The sequence below is a fragment of the Manis javanica genome, chromosome 13 (genome assembly GCF_040802235.1).
Source record: "Manis javanica isolate MJ-LG chromosome 13, MJ_LKY, whole genome shotgun sequence".
NCBI lineage: Eukaryota > Metazoa > Chordata > Mammalia > Pholidota > Manidae > Manis > Manis javanica.
In genome coordinates, this window is record NC_133168.1 from 4163448 (window position 1) to 4187455 (window position 24008).

The 24008-nt window shown below is 45.1% G+C and overlaps 1 protein-coding gene and 1 long non-coding RNA gene across 3 annotated transcripts in view; one reads left to right on the top strand and one right to left on the bottom strand.

Annotated features, from left to right (window-relative positions):
* Window positions 1-1004, top strand: part of PREP (prolyl endopeptidase) — a 103223-nt gene extending 102219 nt beyond the window's left edge. Inside the window, exon 15 of the mRNA XM_037012298.2 lies at window positions 278-1004. Coding sequence (XP_036868193.1) covers window positions 278-572 — 295 coding nt within the window. The 3' untranslated portion in view covers window positions 573-1004. The remainder of the gene's footprint in view (window positions 1-277) is intronic.
* The window catches only part of LOC118971315 (uncharacterized), a 114277-nt gene that overhangs the window by 31865 nt on the left and 58404 nt on the right, over window positions 1-24008 (bottom strand). For both annotated transcript variants that reach the window (XR_005059709.2, XR_005059708.2), the window contains exon 3: window positions 1436-1486. This is a non-coding gene — a long non-coding RNA (uncharacterized lncRNA). The remainder of the gene's footprint in view (window positions 1-1435; window positions 1487-24008) is intronic.

Below are 24008 nucleotides of genomic sequence, written 5' to 3' on the forward strand. Positions count from 1 at the left end.
CGTGTATATAAGTTGGGTTATTTCAATAGCCCTATGAGTTTCTTTCCTACACAGTGTTCCAAAGCGGGGGCCACAGAAACAGCTCCCCACCCCGTAGCGTGGCCGGGCAGGGCCTGAGTGACCTGCGGGCATTGTCTGCAGCGGCCACCCGCGTACTGACTGGCTGCGGTCCTCCCTGCTAATGAGGTCAGGCTGGTGACTCCGCAGGTCCTTCGTGGCCATCCCAGTGAGCAAGCAGCCCTGCTTCGGGCCTCATGGAAGTGTCTTTGTCTTTCAGATACTCCCCGCTGCATAACGTGAAGTTACCAGAGGCAGACGACATCCAGTACCCGTCCATGCTTCTCCTCACCGCGGACCATGATGACCGGGTGGTCCCCCTCCACTCCCTCAAGTTCATTGCCACCCTTCAGTACATTGTGGGCCACAGCCAGAAGCAAAGCAACCCCCTGCTTATCCATGTGGACACCAAGGCCGGCCACGGGGCCGGGAAGCCCACAGCCAAGGTGATAGAAGAAGTCTCAGATATGTTTGCATTCATTGCACGGTGCCTGAACATCGACTGGATTCAGTAAATAGATCGCCCACTACCCCCCTGACAGCCACAGAAACCTCAAGGGCTTCCCCACCGTCAAAACAGAGAAACCACTGGGTATAACGCTTCCCAAACGAACACCGTTCCTGCCCTCGCGGGCTGCAGTTGAACAGAACTGCTGCGCCGATTTTATCTTTTTTAGGCTTCTTTTTAGCAAGCCCTTGGTGTTCCTTTTCCATCCTGTGCAGGCACATATTAAAAAAAAAAAAAAAGGCATGTTTGGATAAATAGCTGAATGGCAGCCAACACATTGTGAATATTAGATTGCGGGTTTAAGAGTCATAGGCATACAGAGCAACTCAATGAAATTTGCTTCTATAACCTCACCAATATATCTTTAAACAAATATGAGAACTGTTCTCGTGAAAAAGACCTCTTTGCAACATGAAATAAATGCTATTTAAGAACGGGAGGCTTTATTTCCGGTTCTTTTGTGTTGAGGGGCAACTCCAGATGTGTGGTCCTGTCCAGATCATGTGACTTTTCCGTGGGAAGAGCAATTCACCTGTCCGCACAAGTTCATTTCCAAACAGTGACGTCGAGAATGTCAGCTCTGGAAAGAAATTGAGTGTGCCCATTCCGGCTCTGTTGTTTAGGGTGACGAAGCTATTGGAAGTGGCTCAGTGTCTCACATATTACCCACTCAGCTGATAATCTGATCTGGGCTCTGTTGTTTGGAGGCCTACTTTTGAAAATCAGTAGACCAGACACTTCAGATTACTCACCTATTTGTCTGTCAATTTGGTTACAAAATACTCCTGGACATCAGAGAGCCTAGGATAGAAAACTAAGGCCACATGAGTGAACTACCCAAACAGATACATTTATCCAAACTTATCTTACCCTCAGAAATTTCAGCGTGTCCCAGACTGTGTCTCCTCCATAGACCACTTCCTGGAAATAGAAAAAGACTTTTCAAAAACACTTTTATTGTCCCCCGACTCCAGATCTTTCGGAGGACGCTATGCCATTCCAAAAACTATTGCTCATGAAAAAAAAAAAAGTTAAGGCATTTGTTTTAACATCTCATGAAACACTCACTGGTCCCTGGGCATCAGTTTGGGAAATGCTAATCGAATTCATGAGAAAAAAGTTTCTTTTTTGTCTTGTTTTGTCAGATTTCATGAAAATATTACTATTTTATGTGAAATATCTTAACCTTAAAAAAGAGCTTGAAATATTACTTCATTATTTCAATAACTTGCACTTTTTCAGGTAAGTCCTATTTTCCAAATCATACCCATTTGTGCTTTTCTATAGAGCTCTACCTCTCAAATTGTGGTCTAAAATCAGACACTCTTTTTTGTCAAGTGTATCTCCACATACCAAGCATAGCTGAAAGGTGGTCACGTTGTTTGGTTTTTCGCTTCTAGAATCATGTTTCCTAACATTGTTGTTTTAAATAAGCATTGTGTAAAATGCAGCTATCATTGAACTTGGGATTCCCTAGAACCCCCCACACCGGAGAAAAAGTGTGCCACTAGCTGGCAGGGCATGCAGAGGCTGGCACGATCGCTGCTTACCTGGAGAGATGCTGACACTAGCTAACTGCCACAGAACTGCTGACCACCATGGCAGAAAAATAAAGCACATTTGTGGAGATAGACCAAAGGCAGCTGTTTTTGCTAGACCAACTGGGTCTCTGATGTGCAGACAAATGAGTTGTACCATCTGAGTGCATAGCCTTTTCAGGCTTGCACAGAATCCAGGCATACTTTCCCACTGAGGTCTCCCACTGAGCAGCAGAAAGTGAAAATACAGTGTGTAGGGTCTCAGCTTCAGAAGCCAGTCAGGCCCAAGTTCAAATAACAGGTCTGTCATTTAGTAGCTGGTGATGATGAGGAATAAACAAAGTAGTATGCTTACCATGCCCGGCACATAACTGCACATTCCCAGGCTAATTTTCTCACATCCAGACTTGAGCTGGACAGCTGAGCCCACAAACTAGGTAGCTTTTTTAAGTCTTAAATACTGGAAGTGAGATGAAGTCGGGCCCCTGCCCAGATCTCAGGGTGTCTTCCCTATTTGATGCCACCTTCCCTGCAGCCTGGGCTCTGCCCCTCTGCCCCATCCTATGTTGGTCTGTGGTGTTTTGGAAACAAAAATGGCAGATACAGAGAAAGGTGGTCTGATTGCCTCATCAGAAATCTGTTGTATACCTATATAATAATAACAAACTAGCAGAAAGGGAAATTAAGAGAACAACCCCATTTATAATTTCATCAAGAGGCATAAAATATGTAGGAATAAATTTAACCAAAGAGATGAAAGATCTGGACTCTGAAAACTATAAGACACTGATGAAAGAAATTAAAGATAACATAATCAGTAGAAAGAAATGCATGCTTATGGATTGGAAGAATATTGTTAAAATGTCTGTACTGTGCACAGCAATCTACAGATTCAATGCAATCTCTTGCAAAATTCCAATAGCATTTTTCACAGAACTAGAACAAAGAATCCCCAAATTTGTATGGAGCCACAGAAGACCCCAAAGAGTCAAAGCAATCCTGAAAAGGAAAAACAAAGCTGGAGGTATCATATTCCAGATTTCAAACTATATTACAAAACTTAATAATCAAAAGTATGGCACTAGCACTAAAATAAGCACACAGATAAATGGAACAGAATAGAGAACCCAGAAATAAAACCACACTTACATGGTCAGTTAATCTATGACAAAGGAGGCAAGAATATAAAATGTGGAAAAGATTCTATTTAATAAATGGTGCTGGGAAAATAGCTATGCAAAAAAGAATGAAACTGGACCACTCTCTCACACTATATGAAAAAACTTAAGATGTGTCAAAGTCCTAAATGTAAGACCTGAAACCATAAAACTCCTAAAAGGAAAGAAACAGACAGTAAATTCTTGGACATTGGAATCAACAGTATTTTTTTGGATCTCTCTTCTCAAATGGGGTAACAAAAGCAAAAATAAGGAATTGGGATGAAATCAAACAAAAGTTTCTTTGCACAGTGAAAAAAATCATCAACAAAATGAAAAAGCAACCTACTGAACAGGATGTTTGCAAATGACACATTTGATAAGGGGTGATATCCAAAATATACAGAGAAGTCATATAACTCAATGTACACACACCCAACAAATAATCTGACCATAAAATGGGCAAAGGAACTGAACAGACATCTTTCAAAAGAACTACAGATGGTCAACAGACACATGAAAAGATTCTCAACATCACTAATCATTAGGGAAATTCAAATCAAAACAGTGAGATATCACCTCACACCAATCAGAATGCCTAGTACCAAAAAGACAAGAAACAACAAGTGCTGGTGAGGATGTGGAGAAAAGGCAACCCTCATGCCCTGTTGGTGGGAATGGAAACTGGTGCAGCCACTATGAAAACACAGTATGGAGGCTCCTCAAAAAATTAAAAATCGAAATACCATACAATCCTGTAACTCCACTTCTTGGTATTTACCCAAAGAAAACAAAAACACTAATTTGAAAAGATGTATGTATTCCTCTATTTATTGCAGCATTATTTACAATAGCCAAGATATGGAAGCAACCCGAATGTACATCAATAGATGAATGGATAAAGATGTGGTTTATCTATATGCTCTGCCCACTTCTCTTCAGCCTCACCATGTTTCATAATTTGCCTTCCTAAATCCAAGTCTCAGTTCCCTTGAAGTCTACCTGCTCACTGACCTGAGTGACCTTTAGAGAGCAAATGAGATCTGGTAACCTGCTGCTTTGAGCCTGCAGTAGCTTCCCGCCCAGAGGCAGAGACGACGTGTGCCTCAAAGCCGGAATGGGCCCCTAGGAGGCGCTGGTGGTAACACGATCCCCAGAGTAGCTGGGCAAGTTATCTCCCAGCTACAAATCAGAATTAGGTGGGGAACACGCTAGAAATACAAACATACAGGGTCCTATTCACAGAGATTCTGCCTCAGGAAAGGAACCTGGGATCGGCACTGTCATAAGCTTCCAGGTGATTCTGATGTGGGGGGTGGGGTGGGTCAGCTGAAAAATCAACTATGAAAACACCAAAATGTTATTAGTTCTTAGGGGGACCTATGAGAAATTTTTCCTCCAGTTTCCAGATTTCTGTAATCCTACTGCAATCCTGCTGTAATTATTAGATGTACCTATATTTATTTAAAATTGCATTAAATAAAAAATCAGCTAAATGAGAAGTCCTGGCAGATTCTAACTTCTGCTGCATCTGCACATATTATAAGGATGTTTTAATTTTTCTTACTTAAAAAGATGGTAATTTTTTTTCCTAATGCTCATTAAATTTAACTCCCTAGTGGTGGGGATATAACCCTTTTGGGATCCTGATATGGCGTCTTAGTGTTTGTTTTAAAGATTCAGCCACTGCCAGTGTCCAGCAAAGGCATTTATCAAGCTCTGGTCCCCATATTTTAAAACCCAGGCTAGGCAGTGGCCTGGCTGTGGGGTGCAGGACACGCTACACATCAGGCTGGCACCCAAGACAAATACAGTCCATTCTGGTGCTAAATATGTCTTTTTAGTCATTCCCAATATTTTCAAATTGAAATAAAAACTAAGCAATTTCAAAACCCCAAGCAAGTAATTATTTATGTCAAGTTAATTATTATTTTATAGGGGTCAAGACATTTCAAAACCCTATGTCAACTTACAAAGGCCTTAGCATAATTCCCAACAGTAACCCTTGACTTCACTTGTAAGCAAAGTGCATACTACACCAATACAATTTAAGGTTCAAATTAAATATATAATGTAAATATTTCATCTCCCAACAGAATCAGAGAAGTGGCATTTAATCAGACTTTTTTACAGTCAACATTCTCCTCCCACTGGTCCTGCAGGGTTGCAGTTGAACTGAGCAGGGAAATGCTGGCAGAGAGAGAGGACATGGAGAGCCGAGAGGTGGCCCACACTGGCCTGCGATAGGCTGTCACCGCCCTGAGCTCCCCGGCTCTGGGTCCGACCACATGGCATGTGCCTCCTTCTTAGGCTGAGAGCTGACTCCTTCACCACTTGTTCGTTTGTTGGTTCTTGTGACAAGTTATATGTCTTTAACTCTGAAGAAAACTTTGGGGATATAAATTATGACAGATTCCTCATTAAGCAATGGAGCGTCTGTTTTGGTTAAGTAATGAGAATATAAATATTGAGATAAAGCTTTGTTGCAGACTCTGACCACATGCAAAACAAAGGGAAATGGAGAAGGTATGAACTAAACACACTTGAAAATTCAATATTCTGCTATGTTTAACTATTTCTTTTTGAGTTTGGAGTCTACCCTGTAAATAGAATAAGCTCTAAATGAGTGAGTAAAATCAACTGGGAGAACTAGTCAGATTTTCCCCAACAGCCACTTTTATCCTGTGTGGAATGTTTCATTTGGGATTACTACAGCATTTTTATTAAAAAGTAATTGAGTTATTACCATAATACCAGCCCATTTATTTGTTTGGATTGGGTATCCTGGCAGAATTCTGGGCATCTTTCAAAATTAAACAAGATATCTCAAAGTGGAGACTAGAAAACATAAAGAGCCTGGAGGGGCAGAGGAAGTGATGAGCGCAGGGCTGAACCATGGGGCAGAGGCTGCCCTGAGCCCTGAGCCTGCCGGCCCCTGGGCGGACTTGGGGAAGTTATTCCCAACTTCAGGAGCTGCGGATTCTTCAGCCACAAAATAAAATTACTATTTACCTCAAAGGGCTAATACGGAACACGTGGATTCAGTGAGTGGATGGCTTCCCTGACAGAGCGCCACCCTCCCGGCTGGTCTTTCTCTTACCCTCCCCGAGGGTCCAGTCCTCGGTCCAGAGCAAAGGTCTGCTCTGCGCCCAACACAGGTGACTGCTGAGCCTCCACAGGCCTGCCATCTCCCCGTGGAGGCTGGGCATTCTGTCCTCCCCCACCTGACTCCAACATGCCAGACGCTTCCCCTTATTCCGCAGCTCATCCATCTTGCCTCAGGCTCAGGCAGTCCTCTATCTTCCTAGAAACTTTAAATTTCTTCACTGGACCAGGCAGGCTGCACACCTCGGGCTGCTGCACACTCCTGCAGGCTGTAGGGAACGGGGAGGTGTAGACAGCAGGCTGTAGACAGTAGTCAGGTGCCTGGGGCTCCTGCACACCCCTGCAGGCTGTAGGGAACGGGGAGGTGTAGACAGCAGGCTGTAGACAGCAGTCAGGCGCCTGGGGCTCCTGCACACCCCTGCAGGCTGTAGGGAATGGGGAGGTGTAGACAGCAGGCTGTAGACAGCAGTCAGGCGCCTGGGGCTCCTGCACACCCCTGCAGGCTGTAGGGAATGGGGAGGTTCCTTGCGCCATCTGTCAAGCAACCTCTCTTTCCGGGATGCACCGTGGCAGTTTGAACAGCATCAACCTCCTGGGTATCCAGAGGGCTCAGGGCACAAAGCCCTGGTCTCTTGTCCCCATCTATTTACCAAGGCTCCTGGGCATCAGTCCAAAGAGGGGTGATCACTGCCTGCTTCTGCATCCTGTATTTTCTCCCCTCTTCCGCATATGCCACCTACCCTGTGTCATACACTGATCCTCCCTATCCCTTCCGTTTACTATGATCTAGTCCACAGGGTCACTCTTGATGTGTGCTAATGAAATTCTCTGTCCCTAAAGCTTGCTTTCAACACAAATGCTTTTTGGCAGACGCAGAAGTCCTACTCTTAGATGTCAAAGGCTGGACAATGACTCTCGTGTGTTCCTGCTGTATACTCTTAATCCTCCTCAAGGCAGACAGATCCTTCTGGCCAGGAAATGCCAATCTGTACATCAATATATTTCAAAGAACATACACTTTCTCCAAAATGCCACACCTCTCCTGGCAACCTCTCCAACTCATATCTCCTCTCTCCTGATTAAACAGGACTGGAAAGTTCCCCAAGAAAGAACAGCTTAATCTGGGAACTTGGGGAAAACACAGAGAGGAAGTGGATCATTGAGGAGAGAGCAAGCCACGTGGCTCTTTGCTTTACCACATCGAATTCGCCTTTGGGTCACGTGTCTACCCCAAGCTGACTGGATCAGAGCATGCCGTCTCCTTTCCTTTAAACACTGTTTCAAAAGACAGTGCATCCCTTACCATGAGAACTTCAGAACAGGTTCTCAAATCTCTCACAGCTGCAGAAACATCTTTGCTATTATAACGATTCATCACCACCCCTACAAGATTCTGCACATTTATACAGACGTTTTGTTGAACTCCTTACAGGGCAAGTGCTGTAGACAATGTGGAGATGAGTAAGTCAGGGTGCATGCCAGGAATTTATGATCTTGTGAGGAAGCAGAGAGGGGAGATGAGCAACTATGCAATCAGCCGTGAAACAGTGGAAAACAAATGCAATGCAAGTGCCAACAGCGGATCCTAAATGTGATGGTTTATAGAACACACTGACTCATGTGTGGGAAAAGCCCCGGCGGTTGTTTGCGAGCCAGGGCAGAAGTAACCCCCATGGGACCAAGTTCTCCTAATGGCCAGTAATAAAGCCACCTCGAGCCAGACCATAATGGTGCAAGTCCCTTGGCTTCTGAGTGAGTGAGGGAAGCTGAGGTGCTCGTGAGGCCTTCCGACTGAATGGCACTCCTGTCTGCCAAGCTTTGTTAGCCGGCAGCCAGGAACAGACTCCAACAGCTAGCACGGACCTCAGCTGTGCTTCTATGTGGTGTTCTAAGTTGCTGATCGGGAGTGGACATGTGCTTTGGAAGCCAGATACACGGAGGGTAAGGTTGCAAATGTGCAGTGAAACTTGAGGCCACACTCTTTATCCATAGGATTTCATCCTGATGCAAGGCAGAGAGGGGTCTGCAGACAGCAGCAGTGAATCATGGGGGGGCTGCCAGGGGTCCACTGTAAAAGCAAATAGGGAGAATGGTGAAAACTGGAGGTTACTGGTGTTACTAAGTATGGGGTTCAGAAATTATTGTGTATTTTATAAATTTGGGGTATGTCCTTTTTTAAAGAAGGAGGTGAGGAAGTAAAAAACTAGCAAAGCCCCATTCAGAGGGAAGCTAATAAATACAGTGGGAGAAATCAAGCGAGGTTTAGAATAAGCAATCCAATATTCATTGGAAAAATGTTGCTAGGAACTTAGAAATTAAAATAGATCCACTTAAATAAACACCTAAGGGTCTCTTATTTCACATCATGTGCTGGCAGCTGGCAAAGCCTTATCACAAAGACCAGGGTGCAAGTCCAGGCCTGGAATGTGGCCAGTGCCCTCAACTCCCTTGTATCATAATCTGAGGGCAGGAGCAACATGCTTAGGAAACTCGTGCAGCCCAAGTTTAGGAAACAGTGTGTCAAGGGGCCAGGTGGGGAGGACTGGCCAGCCCGGTCCACAGAAGAGATGCCGATTCTGGGTATTTGATGTCTTCACGCAAATGAATAAATTGGTGTTCTGGCTTGCCTTTTGGATTTTATAACCTTCTGAAGTGAGGGTCAACAAAGCAAAATGCAATACCACAAAAGAACGCAGAGAAATGGGGTTTTATTGAAGATGTATGCATGGGAGCTGGGCCAGCAAAAATTCTTGCCACATAATTTAAATAGAAAAAAAAGAAAAAAAATCTGTGAAAGCAAAAAGTAAGCAGACAGGATAAAAATCTAAATGGCAAATTTGGACATTAACTGAAAGAAGCAAGAGTGACATAAACTAAGCCAGTTCTTGGTGTCAGCTTTGTGTTTGTGAGTTACGTGTGACTCACTGGAACAAGGTCCGCAGATCTGATGGCTAGAAGACTCTGCAGCCAGCCCTGTAACATGAAGACAACGACTTAGAAAACATTTCCTGGCTCTGCCGTAGGAGGAAGTGGGGTATTGTTTGTACACGACCTCTTCTCAGTTCAGTACATTTGTTTAAGGCAGAAGATGACAAGATCCAGCCATCAAAGGTCAAACACCACTCCACGCACAGACAGACGCAAAGTGATAAAACTGGAGAGATGCCATGGAGAGGAGAAAGACACCTACAACCCAGAAAGGCCTTCCCTGGGAAAGGTCATGCAAAGCGGAGAATCATAAAGGCCACAGGTCAGAGGACAGATAGGAAAATCTGATGGTATGGGATTGAAAATAAGTGAAGGACACTGAGAAGGACTTTAAACAGTGCACAGGCAGCGTGTGCCACCTGCCTGGACCTCAGATACGCATCTATAGAACACGAATGTTAGATTAGATCAGATAATCTCTGAGATCATATTTGGCTTGAAAATTTCATTACTAGATGACACTTAAGAATCAGCAGAAGGGCGAATTCAACCAAAATATCTTCTGTGACAAACTACATTGAAACCAATGAAAATCCCATGCCCCAAGGGAGAGTGTGAGCAGAAAAGGGAGCGCCAGGTGATCTGGGCACAGGGACCTTGGGAGGCTGGTCCTCTGGGCTCACCAGGGAGAGGCTGCCAGGCGGGAGAGAAAGTGAGAGGGAAAGCGAATGCTTTGAGACCTTGTATTTGACATGAATTTATACTTACTGTCTTTTCTGTTCTCATCGGTTTTAGGGGCGGAAGAAGACATACAAAGGTGTCTCACTCATTTTTTAAAAAGCTCTGAGCACAATGTTAAGCACTTCACAGACGGATGGTGGTTGCGATTTTTGTCATCATGTCAGTAGTTCAGCGGGAGCCGGGGTCCCTGGCCCGTGAACTCAGCCGGGACTCGGAGGCGTTGGACTCTCTGCTAGAAAAGCAGCGGCTGATGAACCAGTCATAGACGGGCTCTTAAAACAATTAACGGGACCAAGTAATGATCTTTAACTAGTGATGGTAAAATTTAGGAGGACCAAACAGCTCCAAACACAAAGGAATGAGTTGAAGGAACTAGGAGAGCTTAAATTTCTAGTGTTTTACGTCATTATTAGTATGAATATTAGCGCAAGCTTATGAGTGGTGTTAGCTAAGCTCTTAGAAATCTCTCAAGCTTTTATGAAGACTGCAGAGCAAGAGAGAATGCATTTCAAAACTGATAGAAATGGTAATAAGGCTACTGCCAATCTCCTACGTGCTGGACAGCTCTCACACTTGCTTCTTGAGAACATGTGCCTGTCTTCTGGGAATTAGAGTACTTCGTTATCTTCCTGACGTTTTCATCCCCCCTTCTGCCATCTTTGCCAAAGATTATCACCAAGAATGTGATGGAAAGTTTCCTGCATTAAAAAGAGAGGCTACACTGCTGTCACGATTCCAGGCAGCTGCACCCAGCCAAGAAGTCGCCTAAATGTTTAATGAAGCAGGAAAGTCATTCTTCAGTTTGAAATGCAGACCCACTAGATGGTCTGAAAAGATCACCTCTGTTTGTTTTATACTGGGAATAGATTGCTGAATATTTAATGGGCACCAGAGTATACAGCTCTGTGAGAGGGCAGCGAGGGTCAAGCTATGGCTACCTGCTGTTCCCCTGCAATTTCCGTGTCTCTCCGGTTTATTAAAGGTGGGAGAATATCAGGGTTAAACCAAGCCAGTCTTGAGCGCACCCTCTGTAGCACTGTGTTCGTGGAAAAAAAAACAGAGGCGGTCATATGCCTGTCCTGGTGAAGCAGTGTTCAGAATTAGAAGCAATCTTTCAAGAAAATTGACGAGAAGGCCTAGCATGGATTGTCTTATTCACAAAGGTGGGGCAGAACAACAGTGTCAGGAAAGAGAGGCCATCAAAAATCCCCATTGTAATTATGCTGGGAGAGAGAGTTTACACCCAATTGATTCCGCCATTTATTTGTGGTATTAAAGGACACTCTCCTATCTGAATAATCCCAAGAAAAGAGTCCTTTTGTGAACAATTTCCTCCCCACCAGATTCAATTTTTAACTGATTTAGCATCTGCTGCTATCAGATGGGGGAGAGTTAACAGAGACCAGACACGGACGGTAACGGCAGAAAAGAAATCAAGAGGCATTTGTTGATTGACTGGATGTAGAACATAAATTTTTTTTTTTAAAGCCTTGAAGACGACTCTTAAGATTTTGGGCAGGCCATTTGTTGAAACAGACACGGAAATAGGAAAGCCTTTTTAAGTGGAAAATCAAGAGTATAGTTTGAAACAACGTTAAATTTGAAATGCGCTTTAGACAATCAAACCCAAATGTCTGCTAGGCAGTTGCCTATCCTGAGCTGCCGTTCTGAGTTGAGATTCCTGGGATCCGCTATTGTAGCGAGGGAATATAATTCAATCACCCAGGAAATGGAGGTAAAGAGTAGAAGAGTTCTGAAGACAGAGCCCTGAGGCACTCCAACGTTTAGCGGTCAGGAAGCTTTAAAAAAATCCTCGAAGGAGATCGCAGAGGGGCCCCTATACAGGAAGACAAACAAGAGAAGGGCCCAGGGAAAGTCAAGTGAATAAAATGTCTCAAAGAGTAACAGTGTGTCAAATGCTCTTGGTGGGGGGGAGCGGGGGAGGGGATGCAAACTGAGAATTGGCCGATGGGTTTGGTAACACGGAAGTCAGCGGTGACTCTGGTAAGGGTCTCTGAAGAGGGGCAGAGACAGGAGCCTGAAGGGAGTGGGGCTCCGGAGGAGGAAGAGGAGAAAGGGAAGCAGAGAGAAATATTTCGAGGGATCTGGGGGTAATGGTCCGTGAGGATATCAACCCATAACTGGACGGCCAGATGGAGGCAGGCAGGTTTCTGTTGTTTGGTTCTGTTCTGTTCTGCTTTGTTTTCCTGGTGCGCTGATGGGAATGATGGGGAAGAGGGGATAAAACTGACAGTCAGGACAGAGAACTGCTGGTTCTGAATAAGCAGAAGAGGGTGGACCCATGCACAGATGGAGGAGCGGTCTCTGTACAGGACAGGGACGGTTCGTCCGCGAGACAGAAGGGGAGCAAGGTGCAGGCGCCCAGAGGAACAGGTCAGTAGGTGTAATGAGGGTGTGTTGAAGCCACTTCTGAGTCGCTTCTGTTTTATAAGGATTTTAAATTTTTCAGGAAGTGAAAATACTATACAATCATGTACAATACTTTTGTCTGGAAAAAAGCAAACTATCGAACCAAAAGTGGCCTAAATAATGGGGATCATTATAAGAAATTTCAGGGAGACAATCCTAGGTTTTGTTCCTAGCTCAGCGATGACTCCAAGATGCAGGCGTTCTCTGAATTTCCGCCTGCAGACCTCAGGGGGTTGACTTTGTTACTGTCCCTTTCGTGTTTGCAAGAGGGCCGCTGCAGACATAGCAGGACTTGAAGAGAATAACACAGAGCTACATGATTCCTGACATGTCTTATGTTTCCAGGAAGGAGACCTGCTCACCCAGCAGACTCCTCCTCAGGCCTGCAGGTGGGATCCTGTCACATGCTTCTGTTCTTGATGGAGTACAGGCTAGCAAAGTGAGCACCTGGTATTGTCAGTGCCTTCGTGGGAAGGCCGACTCTACCACAAGGAAGACATGAAGACTAGCTGATGGGTTGACTATCAACAGTGCCCCCCACAAAGGTGGAGATCCTGATTAATTTTAGACAAAACAAGTATGAATTTAAAATGTTCAGGATGATTATTAAGATAGAAATAAAGTAAATGACTTCCTTATTTTGGATGGAAATGAAGACCAATTTGGGAAACTGAGATTCAGAGTGAGCACATGACTTGTCCAAGGTCAACTAGTTAATGTAGAGAAAGAACTGGCACTCCCAGGCCTGCACACCTCATCTAGGACTCTTTCCACAAGAACAGCCAGTCCTTTGATTTGTCATGCTTAGAGTTACATCACATGGTTTTATGACTACCATAAATGAATAGTCTTTCTGGGTTACACACACACACACACACACACACACACACACTCACAGAGAGAGAGCAATCTCTAGATTCATTGTCATAAAGCATTTATTTTATTTTTCAGGAGCATTGATAAAGTTATGTTGTTCTATCAGTATTCCCTCCCATCTTGCTCGTACCAAAACCATGCTTCACACAGTAGGGGTTGCGGAGCACTCTCAGCCCAGGCACTAGAGACAGCGAGTAGGTCCTGTGAGCATAGAGTTCATGACCTTGGTGTCACCTTTACCAACCCTCACATTACCCACACCTCTCAGAGTTACCACTTTCTCTCCCTGCTTATCATCTCAGAGTCACTGGTCAACTGCCATTCATTCAGTTACGTTACGTTTCCTTTTTTTTCCTTTTCTTCCTTTTTTTTTATTGTGGTAAAATATGCATAACCTAAAATTTACCATTTTAGCCATTTTTAAGTGTAAATTCAGTGTCATTAAGTACATTCACATGTTGTATAACCATCGCCACTCTCTCCAGAGCATCTTATTTATCCCAAATAGAACTCTGTACCCATTGAAAATAACTCCCCATTCCCTCCTCCCTACCACCCCCACGGCAATCACTATTCTAGTTTCTGTCTGTATTTGCCTGTCGTAGGCATCCCATGTAAGTAGTACCATTCAATACGTGTCCTTTCGTGTCCGACTTACTTCATTCAGCATAAGGTCTTCAAGGTTTATCCATGCTGTGAGGTGTATCCGAATGCCATTCCTTTTTATGGCTGAATAATATTCCACTGTATGGACATACCACCTCTGTTTATCCATTCATCTGTTGATGGACACTTGAGTAGTTTCTACCTTTTTGTCATCCATATCTTCCCTTTCCCAAAAGGGATTTGTCTTTCTCTCTGTATTTTTAACATTTAGCTCCCATTTATCCTGGCTTATTTCCATACAAGCCTCATTACTGACCTTTCTCCCTGCAAACTACCCCTGGCCTCTTCAGTCATTCTCATTCCCTCACTCTCAGGTACAGGACTCTTCTTTCTCATGTCAGATTTTGAACACTTCATCTTCTAACTCAAGAGGTGACTTTCTGTTGCTTCTCAGCTCACACATCTAAGAATAATCAGTGACAAACTTCTCTTCCTCTTACCCTAACTCAGCTTGATTTATCTCAGTCTGTACTCTGGTTTGTGCAGACCAAACAGTTACCCATATTCATGTATGACCTACCCACTCCCACAAAACAGAACTTTCTACCCAATCAGAATGCCTGTTTCCTCCTTTCCAACCTTCTTCTCAAATGTTCCTAAAGCATGTCCTTGAATGTGCATAAATCATTTTCCTTAAGAATCTGTGACAAGTCCCCATTGCTACTAATTGTACCAATGCTCTTGGTCATTTTAAGTGAATGGGCCTATTTGTGGGAATCTGGTGGAAATAGTCGGGGCTAATTATAAATGGCCACATGGTTGTCATGCAAGGAAGAACTTGGAATAAGGGTGTGGTAATCATGTGCTTTATTTTAGGGTATTTTGATATGTCGGGGGGCCTTGCTGGCTGGGGAGACAATATTCCTTCTACGGCTAATTCTTAAAGACAGTAAATGACTCACCTGTAAACACGAATTTCATATACCAACTATCCAATCCCAAGCCCCTATCCCCAGCCACCTCCTTTTATCTAACTCACACAGTAAGCCAATATTTCCCCTGCCCTAAATCAACAAGGCTCCAGAATTCCAGAGGCGGCCCCTATAGCCCAGAGCCTACTGATATCATTCAAACTAGCTAATCCTAAACTGCACCTCGCACCCCGCCTTGCCTTTCTGGAAGGAAGCACAGTACAGGCTTTCTGGGCCATTCCTTCTAGTCATTTCCTTCAGCCTCCTGACCACTCCTGATGCTTCCTCTTGTGGCCTTTTGTGGCACCACAATCCCCCGCCCCCCGTCTTGGGAATTCTAAGTAAAAAGTTTTTCTTTTAATGGCATCAGATAGTCTGTTGTCACTCAGTGACCTCCATACATTAAAAATCCTGAGGGTACAATTGAGACAAAGAGCCTGTCAAAGGTTCGATGTCAACTTGTCCTGCCTAAATAGGATTAAAACCATGCTGTGCAGAACAGAGTGACTGTAGCAGGCCTGATGCTATCTTTTGAAAGGCTTGCTTACAAAGCTGGCCCTTGGCTACTGTCTGGGAAGTCAGATTTCAGGAGGCTTCTCACCAGTAACTGATAAGTGTCTCACTGTGTCTAACCTCTTTGTACAGACAATGTTGTTTGTGATGAACACGTACTTTCCTTCAAAGAGCCGGGGGGCTTGGGTACCTTCCAGGCAAAGGGTGTCCCCCAGAGAAACCCCGGACGCTGAGTCTCTAATGAGCTTCCCTGGTCTGCAACATTTCATGTGTGCTGTCACAGCTAGCTGCCGGGAGAATTAAGCGCACGCTCTGTGGCTCCACTGGGAGAGGACCCTTGGAACCCTGCACCTGGTCTCCTAGATTTGCCCCGTGAACTTTTTCCCTTTGCTCAGTGTGCTTGGGCTCCTCCTGCAGAAGCAAATCTCAGTCTACCTAAGAGTGAATCCTGGGAATCGTAACAGCCATTCTTCCAGTTCAGATGCTGTAATTTTTTCTTCCTTTTCTGATCAAAGTAATTCTGGTCCGTGTCTATCATTCTGCCTTCATTTTGGGTGTTCCTTCGGTTCTCAGGCTCCTTGCTCTTCCTGGAAGGACAGAGAGCCCTGCTGGAAGCTCCCAGTCTGCGGCTGCGTTCCCTGTGGCTCGGGCACTCTCCCGCGTGGGCCTCCGCGGTGCTTCCTTCAGGCCACAGGCGGAGAAAATGGCAGTCCTCTCCTCCTGTTCCCACACCCTGTCTCCAGGATAATGTCGTTTCTGGATTCCATCCCACACCCTTCGTTCCTTCAAGAGTACACCCTCCTCCCCTTTTCAGACAGTGAGCTGAAACCCTGCTTCTCAGAGTTCGGTCCCCTGTCCCTAAATACTGTTCGTTCCTTCCAGGGGCTGTGGATCCCAGAGCAAAGAGCAATGATCTAATACCTGATGTAAGTGGGGGGGACGTCTGTGTGTGTTGTGTGCATATATGTTAAGGAAGCAGAGGGAGAAAAGGAGGGGGTAAAAGAGAAAACTGTTTCTCTCCTCACAACATTTATGACACCAGATGTGTGGCGTATTTTTACCTGCATCAACCAATTCCCCAACTCTCTGGACACCAACTGGCTCTCCTACAATTTAGTTCAATTCTGACAGACTACCTGGAATTAGCATTCAGACCCTACACATTTGAGGTTCCACAAGTGTGCCCCCACATCAGAGGCCACTTATGAGTCCTGCCCCCGGTACTTACGGCCGACTTGGCAAATGTTGCTCTGGGAGAAGGGGGTTCCCTGCCCTGGGCAAGTGTCCTATGCATTTGCCAAGATCAAATGAAGACAAGGACAAGATGGAGGTTAAAAGGGGCTTATGCCCCATTTTATTCTCATGGCGGCAGGTCAGGTGCTGGAGTCCCAACCGCCCGCCTGTGTAGACTCTGTCTCTGCCCAGCCTCCAGACCCAGCTACTCTACAGCCGCAAAGCAGATTTCCCACAACCCCCTCTTCAGATTTGGGAATTTGCTATAATGGCTCACAGAATGCAGGGAGACATTTTACTTAGTATTATAGGTTTATTATAGAGGATACACAGACAAACAGCCGATTGTAGAGGTTCAGAGGATGAGACCTGGAAGGGTCCTGACTGCAAGAGTTTCTGTCCGTGTTAAGTTGGGATGTGCCACCCCATCTGCACATGGTTCATTCACCAGGAAGCGCTCCAAACCCCATCATTTAGGATTTAATAGAGACTTCATTACATAGGCATGACTGACTCAATCACTGACCATTGGTTATTAAGTCAGCCCCTAGCTCCTCCCCGCTCCCCAGAGGTCAGGGGTGGGGCTGACCGGGGTCTAACCCTCCATTGGCTTGGCTGGTTCCCCTGACGACCGGCCCACATCATCTTGAGTCACTGCATTAGTGTACACATAGGTAAGGTTCAATGGGGCTTATTATGAATGACAAAAGACACTTCTCACCCCATCACTTTGGAAATTCCAAAGGTTTTAGGAGCTCTGTGCTGGGAACTGGGGACAAAGATGAAAATATGTATTTCTTATTATATAACAACATCAGGGAAGGGTGGGTGGGAAATCGTTATTCTTCGAATCTTCTACACCAGTGTGAATAAAGCACAAAATAGCATATCAATAGGTATCCTGCTTTAAAAATAGTAAACTTGACTTTAAGAAATATCCTGACCAAAGTCATTTACTTATTAATGCCAGTCAGCAATTTTTCTTCAGTGTTATTTCTCCGCTACTAAAGACACTCACTATTACTCATCCTTTCTCTAACAATCTCCATAGGACGTCTCCAGCCTATTCATTGTTTACTCATCCACAGACGACAATTTCCAACAATTTATGACAGAGAAAAGAGATTTCTAACTGAAATAACTGTTGACAATGGAGGCACTAAGATTAATTCTGGAGGACTAACGATCACAGATATCCACCTCAGAGGCTCGGACTTAGGCGTCCCAGTCCCTGTTGAGACACTGGGAAAAGTATCCACATTTCTCTGCATCAGTTCACAAAGGCCAAGCCTCTCTGTCACCTCACACACAACACAAAGCTGCTGGCTCCATGCCCAGAAGCCCCTTGAAGGACACTTTGATAGTTCTGTAGTTTAATTCTCTGTCGGGGCCCAAGGTGGGCACACTTTGTGCCAGTTTTCTCTGTAGAGAACATTGCTGACATTTCCAGAGTGTTATTAAGTTTAAAGCATGATTCTCCAATAAAAAGAACCAGAAAAATCCAAATATGTGGCAGATTTTAGGGGAGTGAATGCAAGATAACCTGGAAGCATCTTTTAATGCCAGAAAGGAAGGAGGTGCTCAAAAAATGAATACAAATAAAAAAGATAGGGCATGACAAAGGGACTCAAAAGTGAACCTGTAATAGCTCCAATGGACAAAGCTGGAACCATATGAGAGATGGAATAACACAACACTGGATTAGAACCCAAAATATAACATAAATATCCACAGGTCCCTGTGACACAAATACAGGCTTAAAGGTAAGTGTGGAGAAGAAACAAAACCTTCTTACAAAGAATTTCAAATAATTTATGTAGATACTCTACCCTTGATTAGGTGGAAATTAGACCCCTCTGCCCCTTGATTTAGAGATTTGCTTCCAAAGGTCAGGTAGACTGCGGCAAAGGGGGGCAGGAACGTCACTGTGGAGTAACCTAGCAAACACTACCATGGCCAGGTGATCAAGGTTAACATCACCTATGGTAAGTCAATTTCATCACATATACCCCTTGATATGATGTGTTTAGAATGGGATTTGGCCTCATATTCATCCCCAAAATGGCCAACCCCAGTCTAGTCATGAGAAAACACCGGACAAGCCAAAACTCAAGGCACAATCCACAAAAGACCTGCCTGATGTCCTTCAAAATTGTCAATGTCATGAAAAACAAAGAGGAACTGTCCCAGATGAAATGAGATTAAGGAGATATGATGGCTGCATGCAATGGGAGGTCTTGGATAGGAGCTGGGACCAGAAAGAGTGGGAAAGCTAGTGGGACTGGAATAAAGTCTGTAGTTGACTTAATAGTATTCTAATTTTAATTTCTTAGTTTAACAACTATATCATGGTTATGTAAGCTCTTAACATCAGGGGAAGCTGATGAGTATATAGGAACTCTCTACTCTGTATCTGCAATCTCCTATAAATCTAAGATTATTCCAAACGGAAAACCTTTAAATATCTTTGTTATACATTAGGCACTGACCCAAGCAAATGAAAGTGTCCTCTCCGTGCTGGTGTTTGAATTTCATTTTCTTGAATGTGTTTTGCCTGGAAGCTGAAACCTGATTCCTCAGAATCAGCAGATGGGGAAGAGAGCTTTTTCCTCAGGAATTCAGATGAGAATTAGACAAAACCTTCAACCCCTTAGGCGGGGCTCGTGGTGCCCTGGGGCAGCATCTACCAAAGATGGGCAGATGCAAGCTGGAGGTCAGAGTCTAGGCGGCCTCAACTCACCCGCCATTCTGTAATTAACTGGGCTTCAGGGCCCCAAATCCACACGGAAGGAGCCCCAGAGAAACCAGCAGTCTTTGTCACTGAGAATTGCTAGTCAACGTGTCATTTGCAGCTATTAACACTTCTCAGTTGTGATATTTGGTCATTATTTCCATACTCCAACACCATCTTCATTTTCCACTCTGATTCTTTCTAAAAAAAAACTCGTATAACACACAGCATGGCTGGATTAACTTCACTTGCAAAATCAGATTTTGAAAACTATTGTTTAAAAAACATTTGGGTCATTTCCTTTACTAACATCTCTTTGAACAAAATAAAATTCCCCCTTTCACATGAGAATTAAAGACTTAAACATGTTTATAATAATACCTAATTCTATCCTGTACATTTGCAGCACACTTTAACACACCTAAATCTATCCTTACAGTAACCCTTCCAGGGGGGCCCCAGTAGGCAAATGCTTTCAGAAAGGAAGCCAGGCAAGCTGGCGTTCGTCGCACTGGGATCACCGCAGTGGACAGGTGGGGAATAGAAAAAAGGTACAGTGGGAGGGGCTGGAGCTGGGTGAACTCCCTAGGGGGAGGCCGTGGCACCTTACAGAGAAGGGAGGCGCTGCGGCTGGCCTGGGCCGGAACCCTTCTTTCCTGGAGGTGGCAGAAGGAGCATCGGGGAGACTCCAGAAGCCCAGCTGACGACTAAGGTCCCCAGAGAGAGGGTGATGGGGCCCCAGCTATGGAAAGGGTCTGAGCCTGGGTAGAATATTAACCAAAACTAAGAACACCCTTGCTTAGGGTACTTCTTACCCTGTCCCAGACTGACTCAGGAACCACACAGAATTTAGTCTTTTGCAGCTCTCAGGACACCAGCTTTCGCAGCTTGGAGAGATGGGTTGTAACAATCATTCCCATTTTCCAAATGAAGACGTAGGTTAAGTGATTTAACCAAGAAGGGTCTATGCAGCCAGACTGCCTATATTCAAATCCAGATTCCCCCACTTCCCAGGGTGTCAGTTGAGGGTGGCTGTCCTGTGCTAGCAGGTAGGCCCCCAAAAGTGCCATGGCTTAGACAGAGCAGAGCTTGTTTTTCATCTGTGAAAACCTCCAAGGAGGAGCCCCTGATGGGGGTCTTCAGGGGCCGCGACTCCTTCCACCGGCGGCTCTGCCGCACCCCGAGTGCCTCCTCTTGGCCTGCATCGAGCTGGCAAGAGGTGAACGGGCACAGACAGGGCACTCCTGCTTCTAAAAAGCTTTAGTTTGGGAGTCGCGTGCATCTCCCACATTGCACCCGCTGGCACTTAGTCCAGTGGCCACTCTTCCTGCAAAAGAGGCTGGAAACACCGGGGAGGAAATAGGTGTTGGGTGAACAGTGGCTGCCGCCCCAGCTTCAAGAGAGTCACTTGGCATCTCTGAGCCGCATTTCTTCTCAGCTGTAAAGTGGAGATTATAGTATTATCTGCCTCAAAGAGTTTTTATGAGCATTAAATGAGTTAATACTCATTTGGAAATACAACATGGAAAGCGTTGGAGCAGTGCCACGTGCTCGTGAGTGCACACAGATGCTGGCTGCGTCAACATCACCACCGTCTTCATCACTATTTTCATTATTATCATGAACACATGAGTGGCTGAGATTTAAATATTGACTCCGAATCCAGGGAGAATTTTGCCTTCTCTTTTGGACTGCTGCTGCAGTCGTGAGCATCTTCATAAAATGATTCAATTCTCAGCTTTCATCCTGAAATGCAAATATATTGTTTTTCTAAAAAAACCGCAAATGAGAAAATCTGGCCGCAGTAATGGGAAGCAACTGTTAGGACTAATGGAAGGACATGGTATCCTTATTTACTTTCAAAAGTAATATTTCAGGGGTTTTTTTTCTGACTTTGAAATTTTTCATTTCAATGAAAGATAGCATAGAAATGCCATGCTGGGCAGAAAATCCAGCAAAGGGCACATTGTTCTCTTGGCCTGTATTTTCAGGGAAGAATATACATATTTAATTTTTTTCCAGTGAGCAGCTTAGCATCTCTCCCTGCACATGCATTTATTAAGGACATATTAAAGCAGTCATGGAGTGCTTACTCAATTATTCCTGCCCTTCTAGCCTTTTGGCTAAAGCTGATCATATCATTCCATTTTTAGTTAATTCTATTGCATTTGCTTGAGTATTAAGCAGAGTATCAGGAAATGAAATTTTCCTTCAGCGAATAAGCTGGAGACTTTTCAATCAGGTAAACAAAATAGAATGACAGATATCATCCCTCATGAACAATACATTTTTCATTCAATATCCCGGAGCTATTTGACCATCTAATGTGCTGTCTGCCTGCATTTCAGCTGGGGCTTTATTGTAAATGTGCTGTGATTATGGTTCACTGTCAGGCTGCCTGTGCATCTCGCCAAGGGCCTGGACTCCTTTATTATCTTATCTCACTCGTTGGACGGGGAAGCTTGCAGCACAGTTGATCCAGCTCAGCACGACTGTCTTTGCAGCAATAATACAAAACTGGTTTGAAGCATCAATTTACTCTCCCCGAAACAGGAAGCATTAAACAAGTCGATCTTGAAGAGGCATAGCTGGTCATCTCGTTCACTTCCAAGTCATGAAGGTGGAAAGAGACCGTCTATACTCAGACGTTCCCTCCTGAATAGGCCACCTCTACACTCAGGACATTCCGGGAGCGGAATCTGCCAAGAATGCGCTGAAGGAAAGAATGCTGTGAAGTGCAGGTCTGGACAGTGTTGTGGACACTGATCTGAGGCCCCCTCACCTTACTGGGTGACCGCCAGAGGCTCTGGGAGGTACAGAAGGGGATTTGAGATAGAGCAACGTGGCAGGGGCTGGTGTGAGTCGGCGGCCACCGTCTACTCCCCGCTCTTCAGAAGCAGTGGAATGGTAGCTGCCCGGCAAGCTGACATTCCCCAGATGTTCCTGCTGTCCGGCATGGCCACGTAACGAGGACTTCACCCAAGCAAATGAGCAGAAGTGACACATGCCGTACGCGAGCCGCCCAAGGGGTCTCCCCCACCCTGCCTCACCCATTCCTGCAGGATGTAGGCCCTGGGTGGGGTGGCGGTGGCTCAGCTTGTGGCGACACAGACGATATAACGCCCTTGGGACTCGCTACCCCTTCTGATCAAGGAATGGCAGCAGTGCATCACCTGGGAACTATCAGAAATGCAGAATCTCAGGTCCCACCTGAGGCCTGCTACGAGGCAATCTGTATGCGAACAGGATCCCAGTGGAATTCACATGCACACTGAAGTCTGAGGTACACCGGGCGAGAGATGGCAGTCCCATGACTCGGAACAAACCCGGGTCCTCACGTGAGCAGAGCTACCCCACCAACCTTCCATACTGAGTTTGAAACTACTATGTGGGAGAGAGGAACTTTTATTATTATTTTTATTATTATTAATGTCACAGTATTTTGGAGTGTCTTTATTACTACAGCTTAGATCTATCCTGATACCAGCAGTGTGACACTGTCCACAGGATCTCATTCATCACACCTTATTTTAATTTCCCATGGAGGTTCCTATCCATAAATGGATCAGTCTTAAACCTCTGCCACCAGCCAGATCTTTTATCAGCTGAAAGATCTACCAGGTGGGACTTCAGGACCCAAAACATCTCCCCACGACTAAGTACTGATCCTTGTCCTAGAAGATTCAGCCACTTCGAAATCATCAGCGAAGTCAGGCACTGGAGAAGAGGGTTCTTAATGAAAAGCCATTAAGGAGTCAAGACTGGAAGTCAAGAGAGGAATTGCAGTAGATGAAATTAAAGGCACAGTAGAGAACTCGGGGACCCTCCCGGTGTCAGGGGCAGCTAGCTCCCAGCTGCACTCCCCACACCCAGCCTGAACCCCAGCTCCTCCGCTGTCTCCCGGCCTGTTCAGGGCTCTGTGGGTTTTGCCCATAATGGCCAACGAAGTTCCAAAGTTGTTTTAAGGCCAGTATCTTAGCTATGAAGGGAATGCTAAACTTGTATTCTTAAATGATACTTTCCATGCGAACTCCATCCTGTTTAGTTATCTAAACAGCAGGAACAGCCTAGCAGGGTGGATGAGCCATTCCCAGTCTAACGACTTCCATGCATCTCCACGTCTCCTCCTCTCTCCACGCCCGCGCAGGCCGGCTGCACATGCCCTGCTGTGTCCACACCCAAAGTATGCTGCCCTTCCCTTGGGCTTCCCTTATCCATCTCTGGCTGGCCATGTGCTTTTTCTGTAGCTTGAATGTTGTTGTTTTTTTTCTTCCAGAACCACACCTTTCTCTGCCTGGGGAAGTCATTCTTCAAGACGAAGTCTAATGCTTCCTCCTCCAGAAGCTTCCCTTAGCCCCGCCTTGGCTGCGGGTCCCTCTCTCTTCTGTCTGTGACAGTTAGTAGCTCCTAAGACACAGAATTCCACATAGCTATTTTCTTTTCTTACATTCAAATTATCTGGAAATACCTAGAGGGATAAACCTTGTGCTCAAATTCACCTTTGAACTCTCTATGACAGAGCCGAGCACAGAGAGGTAAATGGCTGTGTGATAAATGAATCCATTGTCTTCTCCACCCCATTCTCCCTGGGCCCATTTAGACTTGCCCATAATA